This window comes from Melanostigma gelatinosum (genome assembly GCF_949748355.1).
Source record: "Melanostigma gelatinosum genome assembly, chromosome: 6".
Lineage (NCBI taxonomy): Eukaryota > Metazoa > Chordata > Actinopteri > Perciformes > Zoarcidae > Melanostigma > Melanostigma gelatinosum.
The window spans coordinates 23337138-23361281 of NC_136639.1; the positions used below are offsets into that span (position 1 = coordinate 23337138).

Genomic DNA, 24144 nt, shown 5'->3' on the forward strand with positions numbered 1-24144 from the left:
CCAATCAAATATGGGCATTCTGACTAAGTGATATGTACCACACACCATGACAGAAGGTGCTGAGACGAGGAAAGACATTGCAGAGCAGTATGGTCAAGTTGTGAAAGTAAAATCCTAAGACGATCTCTTTGGGCCGTGACTTGTCATTAAGGAGTGATGGTGGGTCCCACAGCCAGACCAGCTGAGAACCACTGTCCTCCATGAGCACAGTAAATATTATGTTTTCCTTAATATGAGTTTCTGCATTTTCCAAACGCTCTAGTACTATTCAAACGTATTGCAAGTCTCGTACCGAACGGTACATACATAGATACGGTACATTTACTATGTACATAGTTACAGCCTTAGAAACTAATAATAACTGTGGTGCCATCATGTGTTATAAGGTGGTATTTCAGCTGCAGGACAACAGTGAAGGCCTAGGTATAAAATGCACGGCTCGCCACTGGAAACTACAGACTTAAAATATAAAAATGCACAATAAGTTGAGACGCGGTTATGTTAGATCTGTCATTCCAAATCATCAAAACCATGTGCGAGTATCAGTCCATGTGCGAGAGCTGTTCATTAACAGGGTCACCTACAGAGAATGAGCTGAAGGCAAAAAGATTTCTTTATATCTTTATTGTATGTGTTTTTGTTGCGACGACGATGCTCAGCATACAGTACATATCAATCTAATAAAACCACAACTTCTTACTGGGGTCAGAAGTTCAAGATGTGAGACCAATGAAAGCAGGCGACGCGGTAAAACAATTGACTCTTGCACAACACGTGGTTTACTATTATGAGGAGTCTGATACGCGATATGACCGACCCACCGAGCTTTAAAGTCTGTGAACCGCCGCCTTGAAAAGCAACAAATCCTGACGGTATAAATATAATAGAAGCGTTAAATAGTCCTGATGCGAATAGCGTGCGGAGACGGAGATGACCCAGCTGCATATAAACATAAATATGACTCATTCATACGTGATCCTGCAGCCGTGAACGCTCAACACGTCTGCCACAGATTGCCCATTACGTAACAGCAGATCTGCCAAATCAAATCGATTTTTAAAGACCTGTGCTGAAGTTCTCTGGACAGGTTTGCGTAGACACGTGCACATCCCCGTCTACATTCTATTTGCACTCGTGGACCAACGACTCACTGTGACCCTTCACGTCCACTCAGTGTTGTTATTTAAAGGCTAATGGCCTACGAGTTCATGAGGTCTGACGTGTCACTGAAGCAGAAATACGTTTAATGAGGAGGGACGTTTGCGTGAGAGACAGTGTCGTGATGTGAGCCCACCTTGCTGAGGATGAAGTGTCTGATGAGCAGGAAGAGGAGTCCAGACATGAGTCCAGAGAGCAGAGGGGAGATGAACCATGACGACACTGGAAAGAAAATAACAGCAGACCACAATCAGCACAATCACCGATTGATACAGTATTGATGATTATTATTTTTTGTTCCCTGATTTTTTTTCTTTAGCCACAGTACCGGTAATTTCCCAAAATGAGTTTCAGGTGTAACCTTTTCTTTAAAAACAAATCAAGCTGTGCTTTATACAGGTTTTTCTCCCTGTATCTGAGTTTATTTTACCATTTAGTACGTCCTGTGAATGCATTGCATGCTGGTCTATTGAGACTCTTACACGGAGGAGGAATTGGTGACTCTGTGTCCTCTACTATGGATCGCTCTCTGTGTAAAGGGCTCCAGGGAGTCATCCTGGCTGAAAACAAGCTGGTGATTACTGTTAATGTGCTGCGGAGCTAAAAAAAAAAAAAACTTCACTGTAGCTGCACTGATGATATCTCAACATGGCAATATTTAGTGTATTTTCAGTCATGTAAAAAGTCTGGTGCGGACACAAGGACAAACAGTAAACAGCAGACAGGCTGGTCTCATAACCCGAACCCCGGCCATTACCGATCTTGACGAGCTGCATCCACTGCACGCCCCTGGTGCCGATGGCCACCAAGGAGAAGCCGATGGTGGCGCCGACGATGCAGTGAGTTCCGGAGATGGGCAGCTTGAGGAAGGAGGCGATCAGCTGCCAGACGGCCGACCCTGTGATCCAAGCAGAGACACACGCATCTCAGAAACACTTTCATATCTGATTGTCAACGGTGAAGTTCTGGAACAAAGTATTTATACTACTACTGTTTGTTGTTTGCGTCACTGGATTGAAGACAAAAATGCTAAATGGTTGCTTTTGGCTTGGACTGTTTGTAAAGGTTTGGCCCCAAGGGAACCAACCTCAAAACAACAGCCACATTATCCCCCGCCTACGCGTGTTTACTGTAAACACTGTCGTAAAAAGACCTTGAATCTGAAATTGCTAAACGAGGTGCGGTAATTGCAATGCTCTCCACATATGGGATTATACATGACGGAGGAAGAGTTTGACAAACAGTGAAAGCCTGCAGCAAAAAACCTCATAGTGAGGAAACAACATGAAGAATAATGGAACATTTATCGAGACATCATTGATTTATCAAGACAAATATGCCTGTTCACACTATCTTTTCCCGCAGGTCAATTATTATTATTTGAATAATAGGACCTCAGAGTCTCATTGTAGGGCTTCTGTGGAAGCATTTCCCTGCTGTTATCTAATCAAATGCAGAAGTTAAAACTTCTCCTTGATTCTGTATGAACAATATGCCAGATGATTATCAAGAAGAACTGTTCAGTGTTTCCCCAACATTCACGGCGGTGGCCGGCGGCACGACACACCTGAATTGTCAGCGACACAAGGGAATCCCTCCCCGTGCATAATGTGGGCTTATTTATCGCTGTTCTTCCCAGCAGTTACTCCGTCATTAAAGTGGCATTGTCTCGGCGGGGAGACCCCGTCTTCTGCTCCGCGTCACTCGTCTGCTGAGGCAATCTGATGCCGACGCGTAAAGCTACTGTGCTTCACTGTTAATGTTTTCTAATGCGAGGACGACTGCTGCAAGGTTGATAAGCAAAACTTCCTTTCACAAGGTTGATCTGGAAGTACATTAAACGGTGTTTTATGACATCTTCAATGAAGAAAAAGTGGTTTGGAAAACAAGAGCAGATGTTCTCCAAATTAACTTTTACCAACTAGAGTGCAAACAAACCTGCTACACTTATGTTATTTTGTAGTTTTGGTTCGTTTGATAGACAACAAAGATTTATTTTGCCATTTTGGGAAAATCTCAAACTTCAGGGCTGTTCCGTGAGCTCTGTATCTAGATCCAGGATCAGTAATGTGTTAATGCTGTCCGACATGCTATTGTGTCTGCCCTCAGGTCAGGGTATGAGCTGTTTACAGTGCTCTCCATTTACATGAACCAACAGGTGTTCAAATGATTAAACGTGCAAAGCAGAGGAAACTGCAGGGCCTGCTCCACGATATCTGAAATACAGAACTTTCACTGGTTTCAGCTTCTCAAATGTGAGGACTGCTTTCCCCTGTTTCATATCACCGTGAAGTATCTTTGGGTTTTAGACTGTTGGTCGGACATAACAAGCGGTTAGAAGAGGTCACCATGGGCTGTCGGAACTTGTGGCTCATTCTTCACCATTTGTTTGTCCTGATATCAATGATTCCATGGAACTAACTTCCCAATCAACATCAGCAAGAAAAAGGTTTACCTAGAGGGAAATTAGACTTCACAATGGTCACATCTTCACAGAGATTTCTCTTGATATAATAATAATAATAATAATAATAATAATACTGAATAATCAACTTCACCCTTTCAGCTCTGCGCCAGCTGGGGAAAATTCAGTCTGACTCACCGAACATGGCGCTGACCTCCCCCGCCATGAGCACGGGCACCGTCTCGTTGTACAGGTTGACGTCGATGATGCCCTTCCGGATGGTCTCCCCGACTTTGGCCCCCAGCAGCATGGAGCCCAGCGTCTCGAAGATGGACGCCAGGATGCATGCCTGCTTCAGTGTGACCACGCCGGAGCCCACCGCCGTGCCGAAGGAGTTGGCCACGTCGTTGGCGCCCACCGAGAAGGCCAGCACGAAGGCGATGATGAAGCCAAGGATGACCATCCACAGATACGCATCCATATCCATCTTGATATGATTTTTTGTTTTTAAAAATCAAAGAGGAGAAAAACAAAAATAATTCTTTCTTTTTTCTATGAAAAGAAAAAGTGCTCAGTGCGCTTGTAGCGGAGGACTTAAGCCAAGTCCACTCCTTTTTTCTTCGTCCCCTGGTTGTAAAGAGTTCGAGGGGAGAAGCACAGCCGCTAACTAAGCTTTTGGAGCTCAGTCCGGAGATTGGAGACTAGTGATGGTGGGTGCGGGGAGCATTCCATAGCTTAGTGTGAGACGGCCTGTCCGCGCGATCCTTCACCTGCCGGAGAAAAAAAGGGGGACGAGAGACGCAGAGACAGATTAGTGTCATGAGCCATGACAGCTCTTTATCAACAGTGGCTACCATCTGACAACACCTCCCTTCAGAAGAGCTGAAACAAAGGAGGGGAGGGACCGAGAGAGAGAGAGAGAGAGAGAGAGAGAGAGAGGATGGAAGATGACAATACAGAACTGGCTTTGATAAAAACGGGGCAGTGCACTCCAGAGCAGGGCTGAGGACATCTCAGACAGCCACAATGGGACATCACAGTCTGCACGGACGGACAGAAAGCTGATAATAGGCAGAATTACCAATTCGATTAAATGTTTCACATCAGGATGAGGTGCCCGAGAGCGGTTTGATCGCGAAGATCTTACTGGAAAACAAATGTGAAACAGTTTTGAAGCCCGACTGCATTACACCTTCTTTTTTAAATACATTTTTTATTGAAAGACACGAGACAATATTAAGACAATACATAACAAGAGGATGACAAGAACAGTGGGATAAAGGCCAGAAAATATCATATTGTGTGTGTGAGAATGTCCTTGAGCCTTTTGAGATGGAGGGAAAAATATCTAAAAATTAAAAAAAGACACAACAAACCAAAAAAATGGAAAAATGAAAAACAGGTAAGTATGTGTGCATATGGATGTTCATGTATGCATGTACGTGGGTTTCAATTGGTTGTCCGGCAAGAAAAACAAAACTAATAAAAAATAGTAAAAAATACACAAACAAATATATATATATACTATACATATTTCAATATTAATAGACTGGGTGGTGTCACGTTTGCAGAAACATAGTGAGGGATGACCAGGTGGAATGGTGTTCTGTTGTATTGTATATGATTGATGATGTTAGATTTTCCATTGAAATATATTCTATCATTAAGTTTCTCCAGTGTGCGATGTGTGTATTATTCCTTGATTTCCAGTTCATGAGGATCGTTTTCTTGGCGATAGTTCGGGCCACAAGGAGTAATTTGCTGTTTGTTTTACTCGGATGTATTGTTGAGATGTCTCCTAGTAAGCACAGTGAAGGGGATAAAGGGACGAGGCAGCAGGAAGACAGACAGTGACTCAGTTATTTCTTCCCAAAAGTGATTCACTGGTGTGCAGTGCCAGGTGGCGTGAACAAAGCTATCCGGGCTGTTTTGAGTACAATGTGGACAGATATCTGACATGAATCCCATTTGAAACATTTTTTGCCCGGTGTAATGAATTCTGTGAAGTATTTTATACTGTATTAGTTGTAAATTGGCATTTTTAGTCATGAAGTAGATGTTATTGCAGATTTGGTTCTAGAAATCAGCATCAGGAGTGATGGATAGGTCTGATTCCCATTTTATTGATTGTATGGATGATGTTTTGTCAGACTGTGATAGTACTCTACATATTTTTGAGATTAACTTTTTTGAAGAGGGGATATTAATTAATTCTGAGGTTGAGGGGGGTAGTTCTAGGTTAGTGGCCTTAATGTTAAGTTTGGATTGAACGGATGATTTGAGTTGCAGATATTCCAAAAATTGATTGCTCCTGATGCCGTACTTCTGAACCAAGGGAGGGAATGAAACCATGGTGTTATTGTTGAAGATGTGTTTCAGATGAGTGATGCCTTTAGCGGACCATGTGTGGAGATTTAGAGGTGTCTTGTGACTTAGAAAATCAGGATTGTTCCATATGGGAGTAAAATTTGAAGGTGCAAAAGTAATGTTAGTGATTTTGTGGAATTTCCACCAGGCTGTCAGAGTTTCTTCTATAGTTAGTATATTGAAACAAGGATGTCGTTTGATAGATTGGCTTAAAAATGGTAAGTCAGAAATCTGAATGTCCTTACAAACAGTCTGTTCTATATCTAACCATGTGTTGTCTGATTGGCTGGGGTGGATCCATTTAAGAATGCACTGAAGTTTATTTGCTAGAGAGTAGTGAAAAAAATGTGGAGCTTCAAGTCCTCCTTGTGTTTTTGTTTTTTGTAGAGTGGCCGGTTTAATTCTTGGTGTTTTATTTTTCCAGTAGAATTGAGTAATGATTGAGTCAAGCGACTTGAACCAGGAGTGGCTGGGTTGAGATGGTATCATTGTGAATAGGTAATTTATTTTAGGAAGTATTGTCATTTTAACTGTAGCTATTCTGCCCATGAGTGATAATGGTAGGTTCATCCAGCGGAGGAGGTCGTCATTTATTCTTTTAAGTAATGGAGTGAAGTTGAGTATGAACAGATCTGACAGCCTGGGGGAAATATGTATTCCCAAATACGTGATGGCACCTGTGCAGAAAGGGATAGGTGGTGTATGGGCTTTACACTTTCTAATCGTTGCTCTTTTCAAGCCTCAGCAAAAGAGTTTTTGTAACAAGCAAGTTCAAACAAATACCGAAAGCTTTGCTGCAGTAAAACATAAAAAAAGTGCATGGATTTAAGTTGAGACTGCAATGCAGTAAGAACATCAGCAGTGACGCTTTACTGCTGCGAGAGGTGGGAGCTGTTGGATAAGTAGACTGATGAGAGAGTAGAGAATGTGTAACTTCTGTGTTCAGATGTAAGTTGCTGTACATTACAGCTATTAAGTCTATATATAGTCCAACAATAAGCATGATGAAAAGGATCGGTGGTTTGGATGATGATTTGAGAATACTAATAAAATCTAGTTGTTGCTAATCTAATTATCTTTTGTTTGAAAGAAAACTTTCCAAAATCTCTTTGTTTCAGCTTCTACAATGTCACGAATTGCTGCTTTTCTTGGTTTTATGTCACTGTGAACCAAACATCATTCAGTTTTGGACTCGGTCTGACAAAACATGAGATTGGAAGACATCGTCCTTGCCTATAGGAGCTTGCAAAGGATATTTTTATTCCTATTTTCTGACTTTTTGTAGACGATCAAGCGATGAATCAAACCGGCGGGAGTCGCAGCCCTCCTAAAACGAGAGTAACACTTAATAACTTCCCACGTCCCGACAAAGTTCCACGAGGCATATTTACATGCAAACGATGACGACGTGCTTTAAGAGGACATGAGGCCACCAACACTGAAGCCTCTGGTGGTCCCTGAGAAACCTCCACACCACAAATGACTCGCTCTGGCTTCTCTCTCTCCTCTTTTGTCTCGGCCACATAACCAAAGTCGTTTATAGGGGTTAATGGCAGCACATTTCCATTTTTGGTCAAGCCAATTGTTAATGGGGGAGCACTGAATGTAAACAGCTCGCAGCACATTCCCTCAACATGAATAGACTGTGCGCTCCCCATCGCGTGGGGACGAGCAGCTCCTTTCTAAATAGCCCTCAGCAAGTCATGGCCGCCTCCTCCTGACAGAGAGCTCCATCTGGAACAGTTGAGGTCCCGTACTGCTACCCCTTATCCTGTGTTGAACCACAACATGCACGCACGCACGCACACGATAATAACTTGTCGCTTGGTCAGGTCTGCCAAGACCTCCCTAAAGGATCTAGTAGCTGTTTAAAATCTTGAATTATTTTCCTCACAGTAAGTGAGGGCAGTTTTTTTTTATTATTTAGCTCAGGGGTTGCCAAATCTCAAATACTTCACTGATCCCTGAAGGGAAATTGTCTTTTCACCTGCTTCCCTCCAGACAGAGATCAGAGTGAAGGATCAGAGGCCCTGGACTTAAAGAGTCAGAGAGACTCTCAGACTGAAAGTTCATGAACTGAAGTCATGAACTCATGTCCATCAGGACAATTGCTAGTAAGAGATTAACTAAATTAATAATTTATGACCAAACCTAACAATACAATCACAGGTAGGGTCTCTACCTGAATAAGATACCATAAGATACGATTTAAGGCACGATAAGACACCATACCATAAGATATCCTACCATAAGATACCATAAGATACCCTACGATACTATAAGATACGATATGTGGCGAAGTGGATAGCAGCGCCGCCCTTCAAGCAGAGGATTAGCGGTTTGATCTCCGGGCTCCACTAGTTGCTTGTTGATGTGTCCTTGAGCAAGAGACTTGACCCCAAAATTGCTCCTGTAGCTGTGCCTACGGTGTAGAATTGTGATAGAATCTGAATTGTAAGATAAGATAGCATAAGATACAATACCATACGATGGCATAAGATAGAAGGATATTCTTGTGCCAGAAGAAGAAAAAACAACAAAGATTATAAAGAAATGTAAACAGAGTAATAAATATATATCAAGTGTATAAAAGGTAATACTGACACCAGTATAGAATGGCAATAACAGCAAGATAAAACAAGTCAACTAAAATAAAAAAGTCAATTAAAACAAACTAACACCAGTGCCTAACAGCAACTAAAAAAGAGGTTTTTGAGACATACCCTGAATATTTATAACACCTCGATTTATAATATGTTCATTTGAATTGAACCTATCTAGCACTTTTGAGGGGTGCTATATAAACAACGCGTTTTACAGTCAATATATTGACAGGAACAGACTAACACGAGACCCTCATGGCCCTCCACCAAGCACGACCAGAGACTCCACAGAGGACACGGGGAAACACGACACCGGAGAAATCACAGAACGAGTGTGTGGACGAGGAACGGTGAGTGACTGGAGCGTCGGCGCCGACACATTAACCAGGCCTTTTTAATCAGATCTTCAACTGTCTAAACAGGGAAACTCAACGTGACAGCTGCAGCTGATGCTCGGGCCATTCTGAAGACCTCACGCCGCCGCTCCCAGTGGTGCACGTAAGAAGTATTTCCTCCAAGACGAAATACTTTAGTGGTAACCTGTGGAGTCCTCTTATTGACCGCTGTGCTACAGGAGACTCAAAAGGTTCACCAGTCCTAAAAGAAGGTAAAATATGTCAAGTAGTCAAAAACCTGCCTCAACAGCCTTTTTCAGGGTTACAAGATGTAGTCGACTGAAACCAAAATGACCAATCAGAGACCTGTACGTCGTACATGTCGACCTTCACCCCGATAAGATATACAATTTCTAGATGGATAGTTCTCACTTTGTAGCGGACATCAAAAGGGTTTTTCACTCAGTACCCGACACATCACTGCTGGAGACCAAGGGCGTATTGCTGGGCCCGCTGGAGATAAGCGATGCACGGGAGAACCAGAACCAGGACTACACGTAGCAGACACCTGCTACAGTAAAATGAGGTTTTCTAAAGGGACTCTGGTGCTTGGAAACACTTCCACTTTTGTCACACAGGGGCCGCCAAAGTCAACACAAAACGAAAGCTCCTTGTAGTAGCTTTAACTCAATGCCTGTCGGTAAAAATAGGGAATACAGGCATGACGAGTGGTATCCATAGTCTCAAAGTGCCTGCAGGAAATAATGTAAAGTATGTTCATGTTACAAAAATAAAGAACAGCACAAACTACCGTCTTGGCCCCTTCTCTCTCCTCGAACACGAGTACACGTCTAAATGTGCGGTTTGAGCGTGGAACACAACGCTTTGACCTTGAGTAGCAAATCAACAGCCACATACATCGATTTTTACATTCAGAGAGCAGAGTATGCACCAGGATCCAGTTTCATATTGATGTGTGCGATGCAGGCCAAGCAGAGCTCATATAAAAATGGATTTCTTGCCAATAGATCGGCCATATGATCTTCGGTTCTGTTTGGGGGAGAGGGTCCTCACCATCTCTGGCTGCACAATCAAGCCGTGTGACTTGTGAGCGCTCGCACGGCTCCAGTGGATGAATCACTGGGACCTTGAAAACGTCTAAGAGTCTTTTGAAAGCAAAGAGTAAAATACATAAAGAAAAATAGTTACGCAAAATGTTATGCAACTGCCGTGAAGGTTCTCTTTTCAACTGGGTGAGAATGTACATCACAATTATGCTGCTGCTTTGCTGCTAGAATGCTGAATGTAATTAGAAAAAAAAGGCAGAATTTAATGAGAAAGAAATGTCAGCAGTGGTATCTTTACCAGAGGGAAGGAATTACTTATCTGCTCAATAAAATAATTTACAAAGTACGTCTTGAATAGTTTTTATAGAGTTATCATTCAGACATGCACATATTTCCCGCCGGCTGCTTTCACAACTGCACTAAAAAGGAATTTCATGGTTAATTTTAATTTCTAATACACAACAAAATAAGAGTTTACCACGTTGGAATTAAAAAACACGCACGTAGACTTTCTTTTATTTTCAGGACTTTATCCGTCTGGAGGATTCTGGACCACAGAACAAAAAACATGTTCGGCGATAATAAAAAGGTGGAAGCCCTCAAATGGCTTCCTATTTTCAGCTCGGGTGAATTTTAGAACGTTCTGCACAATGAGAACCACTGCCGCTGTCCAAGGTGCTGAACCCGAGATCACCTGTCCGAGGTTGATCGCTGTTGTTCACACCAGGTGAATTTCAGACATGTATGGCAGGATTTTAGGTGATAAATTATTATGATATTGTTTTGAAGTCATTATGAATATCTCATTCTCACCATTTGTTATGCAATCAGCTTTATGAGATTTTATTATTTTGTAAATTTCTGTAACTGTTTGTTGAATACAAACTTCACTTTCTGGGGGTGGCTGTAGCTCAGAGCAGGTAGTAAACTGATCACTGCCGGTTTATTGCCCCGCTCTTTGTGTACTTGAGCAACTTACCACTGTCCTCGAAGTAGTTTTCCAAGGGCGGGCCAGCACCTTGCCATGGCAGTGGTGTATGTGTGCGTGTGCAGTGCAAACTGCAAATAGATTTTTTTTCCCGCTAAAGTGGAAAAGCACTAATATGTACGTGCAGTCCGTTCACCATCTCATACTCTGCTTGAAATAAACCACCCCTCTAAAAAAGCTACCCCAAATAAAAACACTGGAAAGTGACAGACTCTCTGAGGCAACATGCTAATTGAGGATTATTTCTGGCATTTTCTTCCTGTGTGTGTCAGGTGGCAAAATATAATGAGGGCACAGACAAAAAAAAAGGCCGAGACCTCTATTTCTAGAGGACACATCGAAGATTTTAATGAGGGGACTTGTGCAGTACATATGGAGAATATCAACCTTTTTTTTTGTTGACAATCTAAACTATGCAGCCGCATCACCACCCGAGCAGAGCATCGTTACCGGGTCACAACATTGACCTCTGGGAAGCATTGGCCGTGTCGTGCTGCCGTGAACAGATAAAACTGATCACTGCTCCGATTGTTTGCCGTCGCTGCTCGCTCACTAATATGCTCGAGATGCCACTGCACCACAGTCGGTGCAGAAGACACTGTGTCACGAGCTGCAGTCTGCATTGACACGCGGCTGCACAATCCGCATGCAGGATCCCCCCCCCCCCCTCCTCTCATCAGCTGGGCACAGAGCTAGAACACGCATGCAGCATCAGATGATGACTCACGGCGGCACCGCTAAACCGGCACTGACTAATTGTTACATCTGAAGCGTACGCAACCGCAGCACGTGCCTCCAAGGACACAGGATGCTCACGTCTACTGGAAAGTTAAAAAAACAACAGAGATGAAAAAAAAAGCCTGGAAATCAACTCCACTCACCTTCATGTCTCCTCAGTGGAGGGTGAGAAAGTGGTGGGAGACGAGTGAATTTCAGAGACGAGATAACACGGAGAAACGGTGGGGCGAGAGAGAGAAAAAGATGAAATGGACCGGGGGAATAAAAACCAGGAGGGGAGCATGTGACGTGACGGGGGGGAATTCTGAGTGGAAGAGAACAGCTGATGACAGGAGGAGAGGAAGAGAGAGAGACTTGGTGAGAATATCAGCAGGTTGTGGTGCTGTTGCGCGAGAGCGAGAGAAACAGCCAGCCAGCCAGCCGAGTCTGGACTGCCTCTTAAAAGGGAAGTATCCTCATTCACGGCGCGCACCAGCCAATGGCGAGCGGCGGAGAGAGAGACAGAGGAGAGGAGAGGACGGAGAGGAGGCAGCCAATGGCGAGCGGCCGAGAGAGAGACAGAGGAGAGGACGGAGAGGAGGCAGCCAATGGCCGCGGAGCTGCGTGTGGCTGTGTCGCGCGGCCTGGAGAAAAGGCATGCCGACGGATCAAGGGTGTTCCGAGCACCGGCGGTCCCCTCGGTCACTCTGGTGGATATCTAATATGCAGACGCATGATCAAGAAGGAGAGCTACAGTGAGAGTTACACAAGAGTCATGTGATGAGATGAGCCACACACACTCTCTATCTCAACAGTCACTTGGCTGCCATCCACACGTCACTTTTCTCGGCCTCTCTCCCGCTCCCTATCTCGTCTTTATGAGACTCGGTTTTCGCCGATAAAGAACGCGGAGGGGGATTTGCCGCGGGCTTGGTAAGCAGAGCGAGTGACTCTTCGGCAGTTCATCGACACGCGCTACATGAAGCATGGCGAGAGAGACCCCCCCCCCACACACACACACTAACGAGCCTTTCTATCGTACTGGAGTTTGAGCTTTCTGGCAGCTTCTAAACTATGATTTTAGTGCAATACTACGGACTGAAAATAATCTTTTAAATTGCTTTTTCAACTTTGAGAAAAATATACCCCAAAAAAAACCTGCCTCGCACAAACTCCTCAAGTTGTTCTTTGTAGCCTTTGAAAGCATAAAGTTGAATACACTCACGTACACCACTGAAGCTCTGGCAGGTCAGGTCCGGTTTCCCTTTGATCTCACACACCATGCCAGGACTTAGAATACTTCATTTGTCCAGTACTGTCTCAGATTTCTGATCTGGCGTTCCTTCTCTCAGTCATTCTCTCCCTGCTCTGAACCCCCCTATCCCCCCCCCCCCCGCCCACCACCACCACCTCCCCCAGCCTGCTAAAAAGCCGATCTGCGTCAGCTGCACCTGCTGCCTCTGACTCTCTGCTTCGCAGCAGGAAGGCGCTGTCTCCTCGGAACCAAAACACGCACACGCTAATACGCACGCAAACACACACAGGCTCTACACGGTGTCTGAGATCAGTCGGGCCTCCGAGGGGGGTTGCCGAAGAATGACAACAACACTGTGAAGAACACGTCGCTCTCCACACACGTCTTCAAAAGACTCTGTCACACACACACACACAAATCCTCTCACTCATTCCGTCTGCTCTCCGGCACCGTAAAGGTCTGCATTGCAGCACTAAGTCAGGTTGTCACGGAGCAAGTAACTGTGGTAATACTTCAGATTGCTTCTGACGGCCATTACGATCTGTCAAATACTAATGTGGGCCCGCAGGTAAATCACTCATTTCCAGTTCACCCTTTTGTTTTTATATATCTCGGGATAGAGGTAGAACGAGACGAGTTGTCGACGTCCCGCAGGTTTTCCTCGACGTCACTGAAGACCCCAAGGCGGAAACGTCTCGGGGCACAATCCCTTCTTTGAAACTAAGTAGCACCTAAACGTCACGCTTTATGAATATTTATTTTCCATCGATAGTTTGAGGGTTTCGACACAAGAACCGACAGCAAATGTTACTGTGGGTGTTGAACGTGTACTTATACATTTGTCTTTGGAATGTGGATGTACCGATACCGGGCTGATACTGACTCAAACGGCTGGATCGGCTGATGTAGTCGGTATATACGAAATATATATATATTACGTTTTGACCAATCTGTTGCTCCATTAAAAAGGTTTAGACTTAAAATTATAATTCCTATTCATTTTGAAGAAGTTGCTGGGGTACAATGTATTATTATTTATACAAATATCTATGTATCTATATCCATGTATTTATTTGGTACATTTTGTTTTACATTGATCTGCCGATGTCGACCGACCTGGGTATCACTATCGGTATCGGGACTGAAAAAAGTCAGGTCGGTGCATGTAGAGCTGGATATTATATTGATGTTGTGATATGAGACTAGATATCGTCTTAGATTTTGGATATCATAAAATATAAGTGTTACAATTCCAGACTGCTCTATTATTTACCCACTTAGTCATTATAGGTTCATACACATTTTGACCAATGGAGTTCCATGACTTTTCACCAAACTTCCATGACCAAACATTGTGAAATCTCGGTGTATACATGAAAAAGTGATAAAATGTGGTATTTAAACTAACAATGAGCATTCCAAAGCATACAGTATATCTTAAATGACACAAACGAATGAGAGACAATCGTTTGATTAAAAGAATAAACATTTATAAATATACTCTGGCTGACACTGACACATCAATAAGAGCTTTAGTAGGTAGTAGCATCCAGCTAGTGCACGTATTGCTTTCCCTTTTGTAGTGCAAATTTTTCATTGAACCCTGTTACTGTATGGCTTCATATTAACTTCCACTGTTACTGTACAGCTGTTGGAATTGTGGCCCATCTTCTATTTGCAATTAATATGCATTCAATCCAGTTAAATTATTGAAATGAAAATGATAATCTACTCTGGCTAAAGTAGCTTGTAAGAGCCATTTTGTTGTTTTTGTTTATGTACAACCTCCCACCACATGGGGCCGTAGTGGCGCTGTGAGTCAGGCCACAGGTAATATAATCAGTGGGGTCATTGGACACAGGTGTTGCTCATAGGTGGAAGCAAACAGTTTTTGACCGTGCAGATGTAACAAAGGCAAGGGTTATGATTTATTGGTTTAATGGAGAAATGCATAACTGGAAGAGAAAGTGGTGAACTCTGATTATGTGAGGAATAAAATACCTATATTCGAAACTGGACTATGTTATTTATGGCACGCGTCAGAACAAGTATTACAGCAACCATAGTGACTTTTTTATTGGGAAGCAACGGTCACTACAGTAAGTCAAAAACTGCTTCATTGAGGAGATCTCTGCTGGCATTTGACTGCGTTCCGGGACCAGCTGGTGGAGGCTAGTGATCATCTCGTCCGTTGGACCGGAGCTGTAGGAGCGCCGGAGATAGTCGGTGAGCCACGGAGCTGGTTGGAGCTGTTGAAGCACCAGAGGCAGTCTGTGAAGCTGCGGAGCTGTTTGGAGCGCACCGGAGCTGTTTGGAGCCCACCGGAGCAGTTTGAAGCGCACAGGAGCAGATTGGAGCTGCGGTTGTCTCACGGAGGAAATAGAACGTAAGAACAACTCTATGCAGTTCAACGCCAAGGTATGTGTATCGCTACCTCCAACAAAGGAATGGCCATCATTGTAATTGTGTGCACACATGACTTTGCGCGTAAACTCCAATGAATTGGTGGTGACAGTATAAATGAACTGAGCACGTATTCACAAAATTGAACGTGCGTAACTGACAATGGAAGAGGATCACGCTGCCGGTTCTGAACTCTGAACTGAGACAGAGCCTCGGGTTGACTCTGGTGTTATGGACTACACTGTAAAAAAGCGGACTGTTAAATTGACAGAAAAAGCTAAAAAAAAGGGTTAGGGTTAGTCAACTTGCAAAATCAAAGACAGGGGAAATTCCAAAGCGCACACAATCTCAAAGAGATACTTGTTGATTTGATTGGTGATAAAGGTTATGTAATAGAGGTAAAAGGTACATTTGAAAAATATAATGTTCTCTGTGGTGACGCAAAAGAAATACATGAAACGTTGATGGGGTTGTTACCTGAAGAGATGGATAAGCATGAAATGTGGTATAAACTAAAAATGCTCATGTCAATGACTTTATTGCTGATGTAATCAAATGGTTGTTCTGCAATGAAAGTCACCTCAATAGTGACGGTGATCTTCATAATGAGGGGGATAATGTGAAGCCTCAGGACAGCATTTCAAATGTTGAATCAAATGCTTCCAACAAGGGCTCAGGTCGAAAAAGTAATGTCTCAAAGGGCAGCAAGTCTACAACATCATCTGCACGGCGTCAAACAGAGGAAGAAAATGCTGCGCTCATGGCACGTGCTGCAGCGCTACAGAAAAGGCATGTCTTGGAGGAACAAGCGGAACAGCTGAGGACAAAGGAGCAACACGAAATGGACACTGAAATAGCAGCAGTTACAGCAAAACTAGCAGTATTGAATGCCTCGTGTCATGGTAGTGTTTCAAATGCACATTCGGATGGGATGGAATCCTGTTTCAAAAAAGGAGCAAAACTCAATCCTCATGCTGAACAATACAACCCACTGCAAAAAGAATCGCAGCAGCAGAAATATTCATGGTCTGCCAACCCTAAGGCAACAGTGGAAAAACTAATGGAAGAGGACAAATATGAAAGTAAAAGTGCGACGATGCAGACAAGCTTCAAGTGGCAAACTGCTGAGCACCAATCACAGCAATCAGATATAAATCCTGGTGGTGAGCAAGCAACAGTAACTGGAGATCTCTACAGTCTGTTACAAAGACAAAATGAAGTAACAGCACTTCTTATACAATCACAGAACTCAGTTTCTACCGCACAGAGAAATACCTATTTGACGGAGATCCACTCAAGTTTAGAGCATTCATCAGAGCTTTTGAACATTGTGTGGAAGCTAAAACCAACAACAGAGGAGATTGTTTGTATTATCTTGAGCAATTCACTAGGGGGCATCCTAGGGATCTGGTGCATAGCTGCCAGCACATGACTCCAGAGATGGGCTATGCTATGGCCAAAGACCTTCTTGGAAAACATTTTGGAAATGAAATAAAGGTCACGGCTGCCTATGTGGATAAAATCATTGGATGGCCTGCTGTTAAGGCAGAAGATGTTAAAGGGCTGCAGGCATATGCATTGTGTTTACGAGAGTGTTGCAACGCTATGAAGGAATTGCAATATTTAGATGAACTCAATACGCCAGCAAACATGAAAACAACAATATAGAAACTTCCTTACAAGCTCAGAGAGAAATGGAGAGTGACAGCGTGTGACATCTCTGAAACCGAAGGTCGCAGATCTGGCTTTAAAGACATTATCAAGTGCATCGAGTACCAAGTCAAGATTGTTTCGGATCCAATCTTTGGCAACATTCAAGACACTCAAGGGGGTGTAACTAAAGGAGGCAACAAGGCCAAGGTAGAGCAAAAGTCGCAGTTCAAGAGAAACAGCTTTGCAATCACTGTCCTTATGTCTACTGAACCAGCTGTGAATGCAAACAAGAAAAGCATTCAGACTCAAACACAAAGTGTCACCTACAAGTTCAAATCTTGTTTCCTGTTTGTATTGTATGCATGGACACGCATTGGTGCATTGTCCACAATTGCAAAAAAGAATACACTGGGAAAAATTGGAATTTCTGAAAGAGAAAAGAGTTTGCTTTGGTTGCCTGCGCATAGGACACAGGAGCAAGGATTGCAATAAATGCATATCTTGCACAGTTTGCAACCAAAGTCATCCCAGCATTCTTCACATTGAGAAAAAGGAAAGAAGCAAAGGTGAAGATCACCCAAAGGAACTGTCGGTGAGTGGCACGGCTGTCTCTACTTGTGGTCATACAGGGGCCGGGGGCAGTAATGGCATCCTTTTCAATCTTACCTGTCAATGTTAAGTGTACAAAGGGAAACAAAATCGTACAAACTTATGCATTTCTGGATCCAGGAAGTACTGACACTTTCTGTTCTGAAAGTCTAATGGAAAGGGTGAACATCAAAGGAAGAAAGACGAAGATTAATCTACGTACAATGGGTCACAGTACTACTGTTCAAAGTTGTATTGTCAAATGTTTGGAAATCTCTGAATTTGCTGACAAGCAGTTTTTTGAGCTTCCTAGTATGTTCACTCAGAAGGAAATGCCAGTGTCGACAAACAATACCATTCCTGAAGAAGAGTTGTCTCAGTGGACTTACCTGAAGGATGTACATATTCCCCGTATTAACGCTGATGTTGATTTGTTGATTGGCACAAACGCCTCAAAGTTAATGGAACCGTGGGAAGTGATCAACAGCCGAGGAGAGGGACCATATGCAGTAAGAACTCTACTGGGCTGGGTGATTAATGGACCGCTTCATGGAAACAGTGCAAAGCAGTGTGAGAGTGGCTGCACTGCTGTTACTGTTAATCGGATTGGTGTTGACAAATTGGAAGAACTGTTGATAAGACAGTACAATCAGGATTTCAGTGAAACTGTCTAATGACAAAGAGGAGACGTCAATAGAAGAAAGAAAGTTCATGGAAATAATGAAAGGTTCAGTACAACTTAAAGATGGACATTACAATGTTAAGTTGCCTTTCAAGGCACCCCATGTAAACAGGCCAAACAACTTTACTGTTGCTAAACAGCGTGTCAGTTCACTGAAAATGAGACTTCTGAAGGATCAAAGTTACCACAAAGAGTATTCAAACTTCCTTACTGATGTCATTGGCAAAGGATATTCTGAAAGTGCCAGAGCATCAGTTGGAACGCACTGATGGAAAAACGTGGTATCTCCCTCACCATGGTGTATACCATCCACAGAAAAGAAGCTTACATGTTGTGTTTGATTGTGGAGCAGAATTTAAAAAGGAGTCTCACTGAACAGTCAGCTTCTGCAAGGACCAAACCTGACAAGCTCTTTGTTAGGAGTTTTGTCGCGGTTCAGGCAGGAACCTATAGCAATCATGGCTGATGTGCAAGCAATGTTCCATCAGGTAAAGGTTGCAGAAGAACATTCCGACTTCTTGAGGTTTTTGTGGTGGCCAGAAGGGAATCTGGAGCAAGAACTTGTACAGTACCGTATGACTGTCCATCTATTTGGGGCAGCATCTTCTCCGAGTTGTGCATGTTATGCTCTCAGGAAAATTGCTGATGATAATCAAAACAGATTTCCAGCAGAAGTAATTGACACGGTCACAAGAAGTTATGTGGATGATCTTTTGAAAAGTTTGCCTTCTGAAGAAGATGCTACTCTAATGGTCAGGAACCTCACAGCTATCTGCAAATTGGGAGGTTTCAATCTCACCAAGTGGATCAGCAACAGTCGTGAGGTGCTATTGGTAATTCCAGAAGAACATAGATCCAAGACCTTCAAGGAGTTGGATCTTGACAGAGAAATTGCCAGTTGAACGGGCTCTTGGACTACAATGGTGCATCGAAACGGACACCTTCAAGTTCAAATTTAACATCCGAGAACAGCCACACACAAGACGTGGGATGTTATCTATGATCAGTTCCTTCTATGATCCTTTGGGTTTCTTAGCCCCCTTTACAATCCCAGCTAAGATGATTTTGCAGGACCTGTGTCGGTTGAAATGTGGTTGGGATGATCCAGTACCCCAATTCTTTCAACAGAAATGGAAAAAATGGTTGGAAGGTCTTGAAAGAGTGGAAAGTTTCAAGGTCAGCAGATGCTTCAAACCGAAAGACTTGACACACAGCATCTGCTCAATTGCATCACTTCTCTGATGCCAGTGAAGATGCATATGGAACAGTTGCATACGTCAGGTTGCAAAACAACAAGAACAAAGTACATGTTGCTTTCATGCTCGGCAAAGCCAGGGTGTCTCCACTAAAACAAGTGACTATCCCTCGCTTGGAACTAACAGCCGCTGCTCTTGCTGTTAAAGTGGACAAAAAGCTACAATCTGGACCGACGGTACATCAGTACTAAAATACATCAAAATGATGCAGTGGCCGTTAACTTAACCCAGCAAGTCTGAACTGTAACGGAATATAGCGTAACTTAAACTTTAACGGAAGGAAATGAAGACGGTGTACTAGGGCTGGGCGATATGGCCTAAAAAAAGAATCTCCGATTTGTTTACAAAAAATCCGATTCACGATTTAAATCGATTTTTTTCCCCCACAAATTTTTGCAGATGACAGAAGCTGTTGAAAACATTTTTTTATTTTATTTTGTGATGATTTTCCCTCGTAGGTTGATAAAAATAAAGTGCAAACAAAACCTGAACATTGTAGAAAGGTGCCTGTAGTATACAAAAAGTATTTGGTCACTCTTTTGTTTCCCTGAATCATTTAAATATAAAATTAAATTAAACATAACATTAAATGGCATTAAATAGTAGCCTTCCATTGTAAACAACTGTGCAAATGTAACTTTTTACAGTAAGCTTTTCTAACTGAATACACTGATACATTTTATTTCATGCTGTGTTTGTATGTGACCCTTTAACGTTCACATTTTCAAAAGTGCAACATCTGATCTAACATCAACATAACATATTTTGCACAGTAAATAAGTGCATGTAAACAAAATCAAGTGCATTCACAACATAACCAACAGTATTAAACAGTAGTGCATGTTTTTTCTAAATATTTTTTGCCAGGAAGACAGCGTCGCTTGTGCTCCCGCGGTCCTGCTCCCTCCTCAGGGCGCAACACTTCTCCCACTCGGCGGCATGCCTCTGTTTGAGGTGCTACATTCAATTTGTTGTGCTGCTTGATTTTGTAGCAATAGCTTTTAGACAGACCTTACATCGTGGTGCTGTTTGTTCGGTGTCAGATGACACGAACCCGAACCATTTCCAGACCACCGAAGACACATTCTTCCCTCTCTTAAGAACGAGAGCTTCACTGCTGGCCGCCATTGTTTTCGTTTGTAAACAATGCGCGCGCACTCAACTACGGGAACCCAACGGGGGGGAGGGGTGGGGGCGATTTTCTCGATTTTCAATAAAACACATCGCCTTAAAGCACACATTCGAATTAATCGATTAAATCGATTTATCGCCCAGCCCTACGCTGTACACATCTGAATGCTGATTGGCCAAGACTCGTCACATCAAAGATGTTCTATTGCGAAGATCACGACATGACATTTTCTCCTCGTCTCACTCCAATCTGAGAAGCGCAAATGAACGACATCAAAATATGAATATAACAAATTTCCATGACTTTTCCAAAACTTTTGGGATTTTATTTTTTTCCATGACTTTTCCAGGCCTGGAAATAACCATTTTAAAATTCCATGACTTTTACAGGTTTTCCATGACCGTACGAACCCTGCTCATCACTGATGATTGTAAGAAATTGTGGAAATATTTGGTGGAAGCACCAAGGTATTTCATCCAAAATATCGTGATATTGGATTTTCTCCACAATCGCCCGGCCCTCTGTGCAGTATTGTAAAGTGTGTGTTGAGAACGACTGACCAAGAACACCTGGGTATGTTAATCAATTGGTTTTGTGTCATCGGTACTCCCTCACCACAGACAGCAAAGATGAAACGACCAATAGGAATAAATCCCTCTCAGTGAACCATCTACATACATTTAAGGCCTGTGAACAGCCTGTATGTAATGTATGGTTAATACACACGGCGGTTGACGAGTTACGTCCTCCAATCCAATTTCAAGGCATGCCAAAAATCAGAGAAATGTCAGCCTCGCGCTCCACAGACCGACCGCGCATCTGAGCCTTTAGCAACACTAGAGCGGACCGTGTTACAACAGCAAACAATCTGAGCCCCCCCCCCCGGCTTCCAATGTTGAGTAAGCCTTATGTTTAAACACTCTTAAGGTCAGCTCTCTCTGGTTTCAGCAGGGACCCGGGTTTGACTCCCTCGCCCGACAAATGGCAAAGTGACTTGAAGCGGCTCCTCCCCCCGTTTGAGTGTTTCGAGTAACTAAAAAGGACGCGCTGTGCTGTCCTCAGACTTTTGTTTGTGAGGGAGGGGTCCATAAAAAGTATGCCGTCTTACAGCAACACAGAGAGAAAGAAAAAGAAAACATGAAACGTACGCAGAAATATATTACTGCCTGAACATTTAAAAAGACATGGACATTCATAGGATTTTTACAAGTATTCTAGTCAAGTTAATAAAATGTGGGAATTTGAAATAATTCTCTGGAAAGGGCTAGCTGAGCGCACGCACACAAAACACACTGCATTAAAAAAAAACTCTGGCTTAATCAGCAGCAACACAAAGGATGCGGTGCCCAAAATAAAGCTTTTAGGTCGGCAGAAACTATTAGTCACCTCTGAGAATAAACCGTGCTCTCAACGGGGATTCCTAATTGACCAATCGGAATGCGCCTCAAAAGATGAACACAGAGCCAACGGCTTTATTAGTAACAGTCAGGGGCCCCCGTTCTGCTGGCTGGCTTTCACATCATAGGACCACCGACACGATCGGGCTCGGTACGTACAAACAATGGCGGGTTTTTTTTTTGAGGCTGCAGTCCGGCTTTCTTCTCTTCCTGCCATCTGCCTCCATGTTGCCATGAGTGTAGGAGTCATCTTACCCTTGACCCTCTCTCTGTTTTCCTCACCCCCCACTCCCTCCCTCCCACACTTCAGCCGGACAGTTCCAGTTCTCTTCCAGGATTCAGCGTCGAGCCTGGCCCCCCTTTCGACCCCAGTGCTCGCTCCTCTGCAGGGCCCCCCCTCTCCCGATCTCTCCTCATCTCAGATGTGGGAGCGGAGAAAACCTAACCTACCTCTTTCTCCACTGCTGAGACTGGTAATCTGTTGTTTGGCAGGCTGCGTGGTATTAAAATGTGTTACTGGGGCAAAGTGGGTGCCGGTATTAGCGAGGGTGCTGAAAAAAATAACAGAGCATAAAAAAGGACAAGAGACTCTGTGAGAAAGCAGCGGTACGGACACTAGTAACGATGTTTCAGGCTACGTCAAATGGGGATAAATGAGACTTGTCCTATCATTTGGCGACTGGCCAATGATATCGCCATGAAAGTGTTCTCCACAGCAGAGATCTAATAATGCTGGTCTTGAAACAAAAATTGTCTTTATAAAAATGCCGACATATGACATGTCATGTGATTGCCTTCCGAGTCACGTGATCCATTTGAGAATTCGGCCAAGCTTTTCTAATTCTAATTCTGTGAGTAACAGCATGACGGAAATTTGCCGGCAGTGTCCCCACATGTGAGGTTAAAAGGTGAGAACAGAGGCGAAGAGAGAGGGGGTTGAAAGAAAGAGACCCTCCTGAGCTGGATCTAGTGCCCTGTGACCTCCCAGTCTTAATCCTGGCTTCCAGCACATGACTAATAGCATTATGGAGTGCTTTGATTAGACCTGCTGCTGTGCGCACGTAGTGCGAGACGTGGCAGCGGCGGACATGGGGTTCTCTCCCACTACTTTGCAGGAATGCCAGGCTTCTGACTGACACACACACACACCGTATTAACGATACGTTTAACATCAGCCTACACGCAGTGGAAGAGACACGAGGCCGGCCCTGGATTAGGCCTGCGAGTCAGTGAGTCAGCGGATTATTCCGCTGCTGTTATTCTAAGAAAACTAAGAGCAATGTTGAAAAATGTGCTGTGAGCATTAGCCGCGGGCCGACAAGGAGTGAGCTGCGAGAGTGGTACTTGAAGCGATCACAACATGGGGAGGTGGGAGGGTGATTTCACGTGGCGACTTCAGCAGTCGGCCTTAATCGCATCAAGGGGTGTCTCGAGGGAAACGTTATTTAAGTGTATGAACAAACAATTGATGGACCCTTACAAGGGCTGGGTAGTGGATGTCAACCCTGAGTTGGATCCACATCACAAGGTGTCAGAAAAAGTTCTCCCTGATATTGTGGTCAGATTTCCTACATTTAAATCACATTTTTGAAGATTTTATACTAACTTCACCAAAGTAAAAGGTAGTTTTAGTAACTGCTGAAAGTCTGTGTCAAAGGTTTGAATGATGTACACACAACAGCATGCAATAAGGAGTGAGACGATTAAAGCTGGGCATGTGGACACAATACCGTAGAGAGTAAACTATGGGGGGATTCAGCACAGCGTGTCTTCACTGTGGGAGACAGCGCTGTGTGTTTCTGCCATGTCCTTACAATGATTGTGAAACAACAAATCCTGAAGCAGAAGCAACGACGGGAAACCACACCAACATTACGACAACCTTACACATATAAAATTCTCTCGTCAAGAGTTTTGCTCCACGCTGAGGCAAACTCATTGTGACAGGAGGTCTGCTGGTGTTCCGGTGACGGCGGGTCACCTCTAATCCCGTTGGGATAAAAATGGTTTCCTTGAAACTTTTTTCTTTCTTTCTTTCCACCCATCGCCGCAAATCAGAACACCATGTTGCCCCAACCAGGAGGGGGCACGGTGACGCTCAAATCTCCTCGTTTGTTGTTCGTGTAGCACTGGAATTTT

The 24144-nt window shown here is 43.6% G+C and overlaps 1 protein-coding gene across 4 annotated transcripts in view; it reads right to left on the bottom strand.

Annotated features, from left to right (window-relative positions):
* The window catches only part of slc20a2 (solute carrier family 20 member 2), a 65592-nt gene that overhangs the window by 17894 nt on the left and 23554 nt on the right, over window positions 1–24144 (bottom strand). For 2 of the 4 annotated variants that reach the window (XM_079269617.1, XM_079269619.1), the window contains exons 2-4: window positions 3761–4332; window positions 1916–2056; window positions 1295–1380 (exon numbers count right to left, since the gene is read on the bottom strand). In XM_079269617.1, coding sequence (XP_079125743.1) covers window positions 1295–1380; window positions 1916–2056; window positions 3761–4049 — 516 coding nt within the window. In that variant the 5' untranslated portion in view covers window positions 4050–4332. Of the gene's footprint in view, window positions 1–1294; window positions 1381–1915; window positions 2057–3760; window positions 4333–4643; window positions 4709–22164; window positions 22211–24144 lie in introns of those variants that run through there. The other 2 variants (XM_079269618.1, XM_079269620.1) reach the window with 2 other exon arrangements.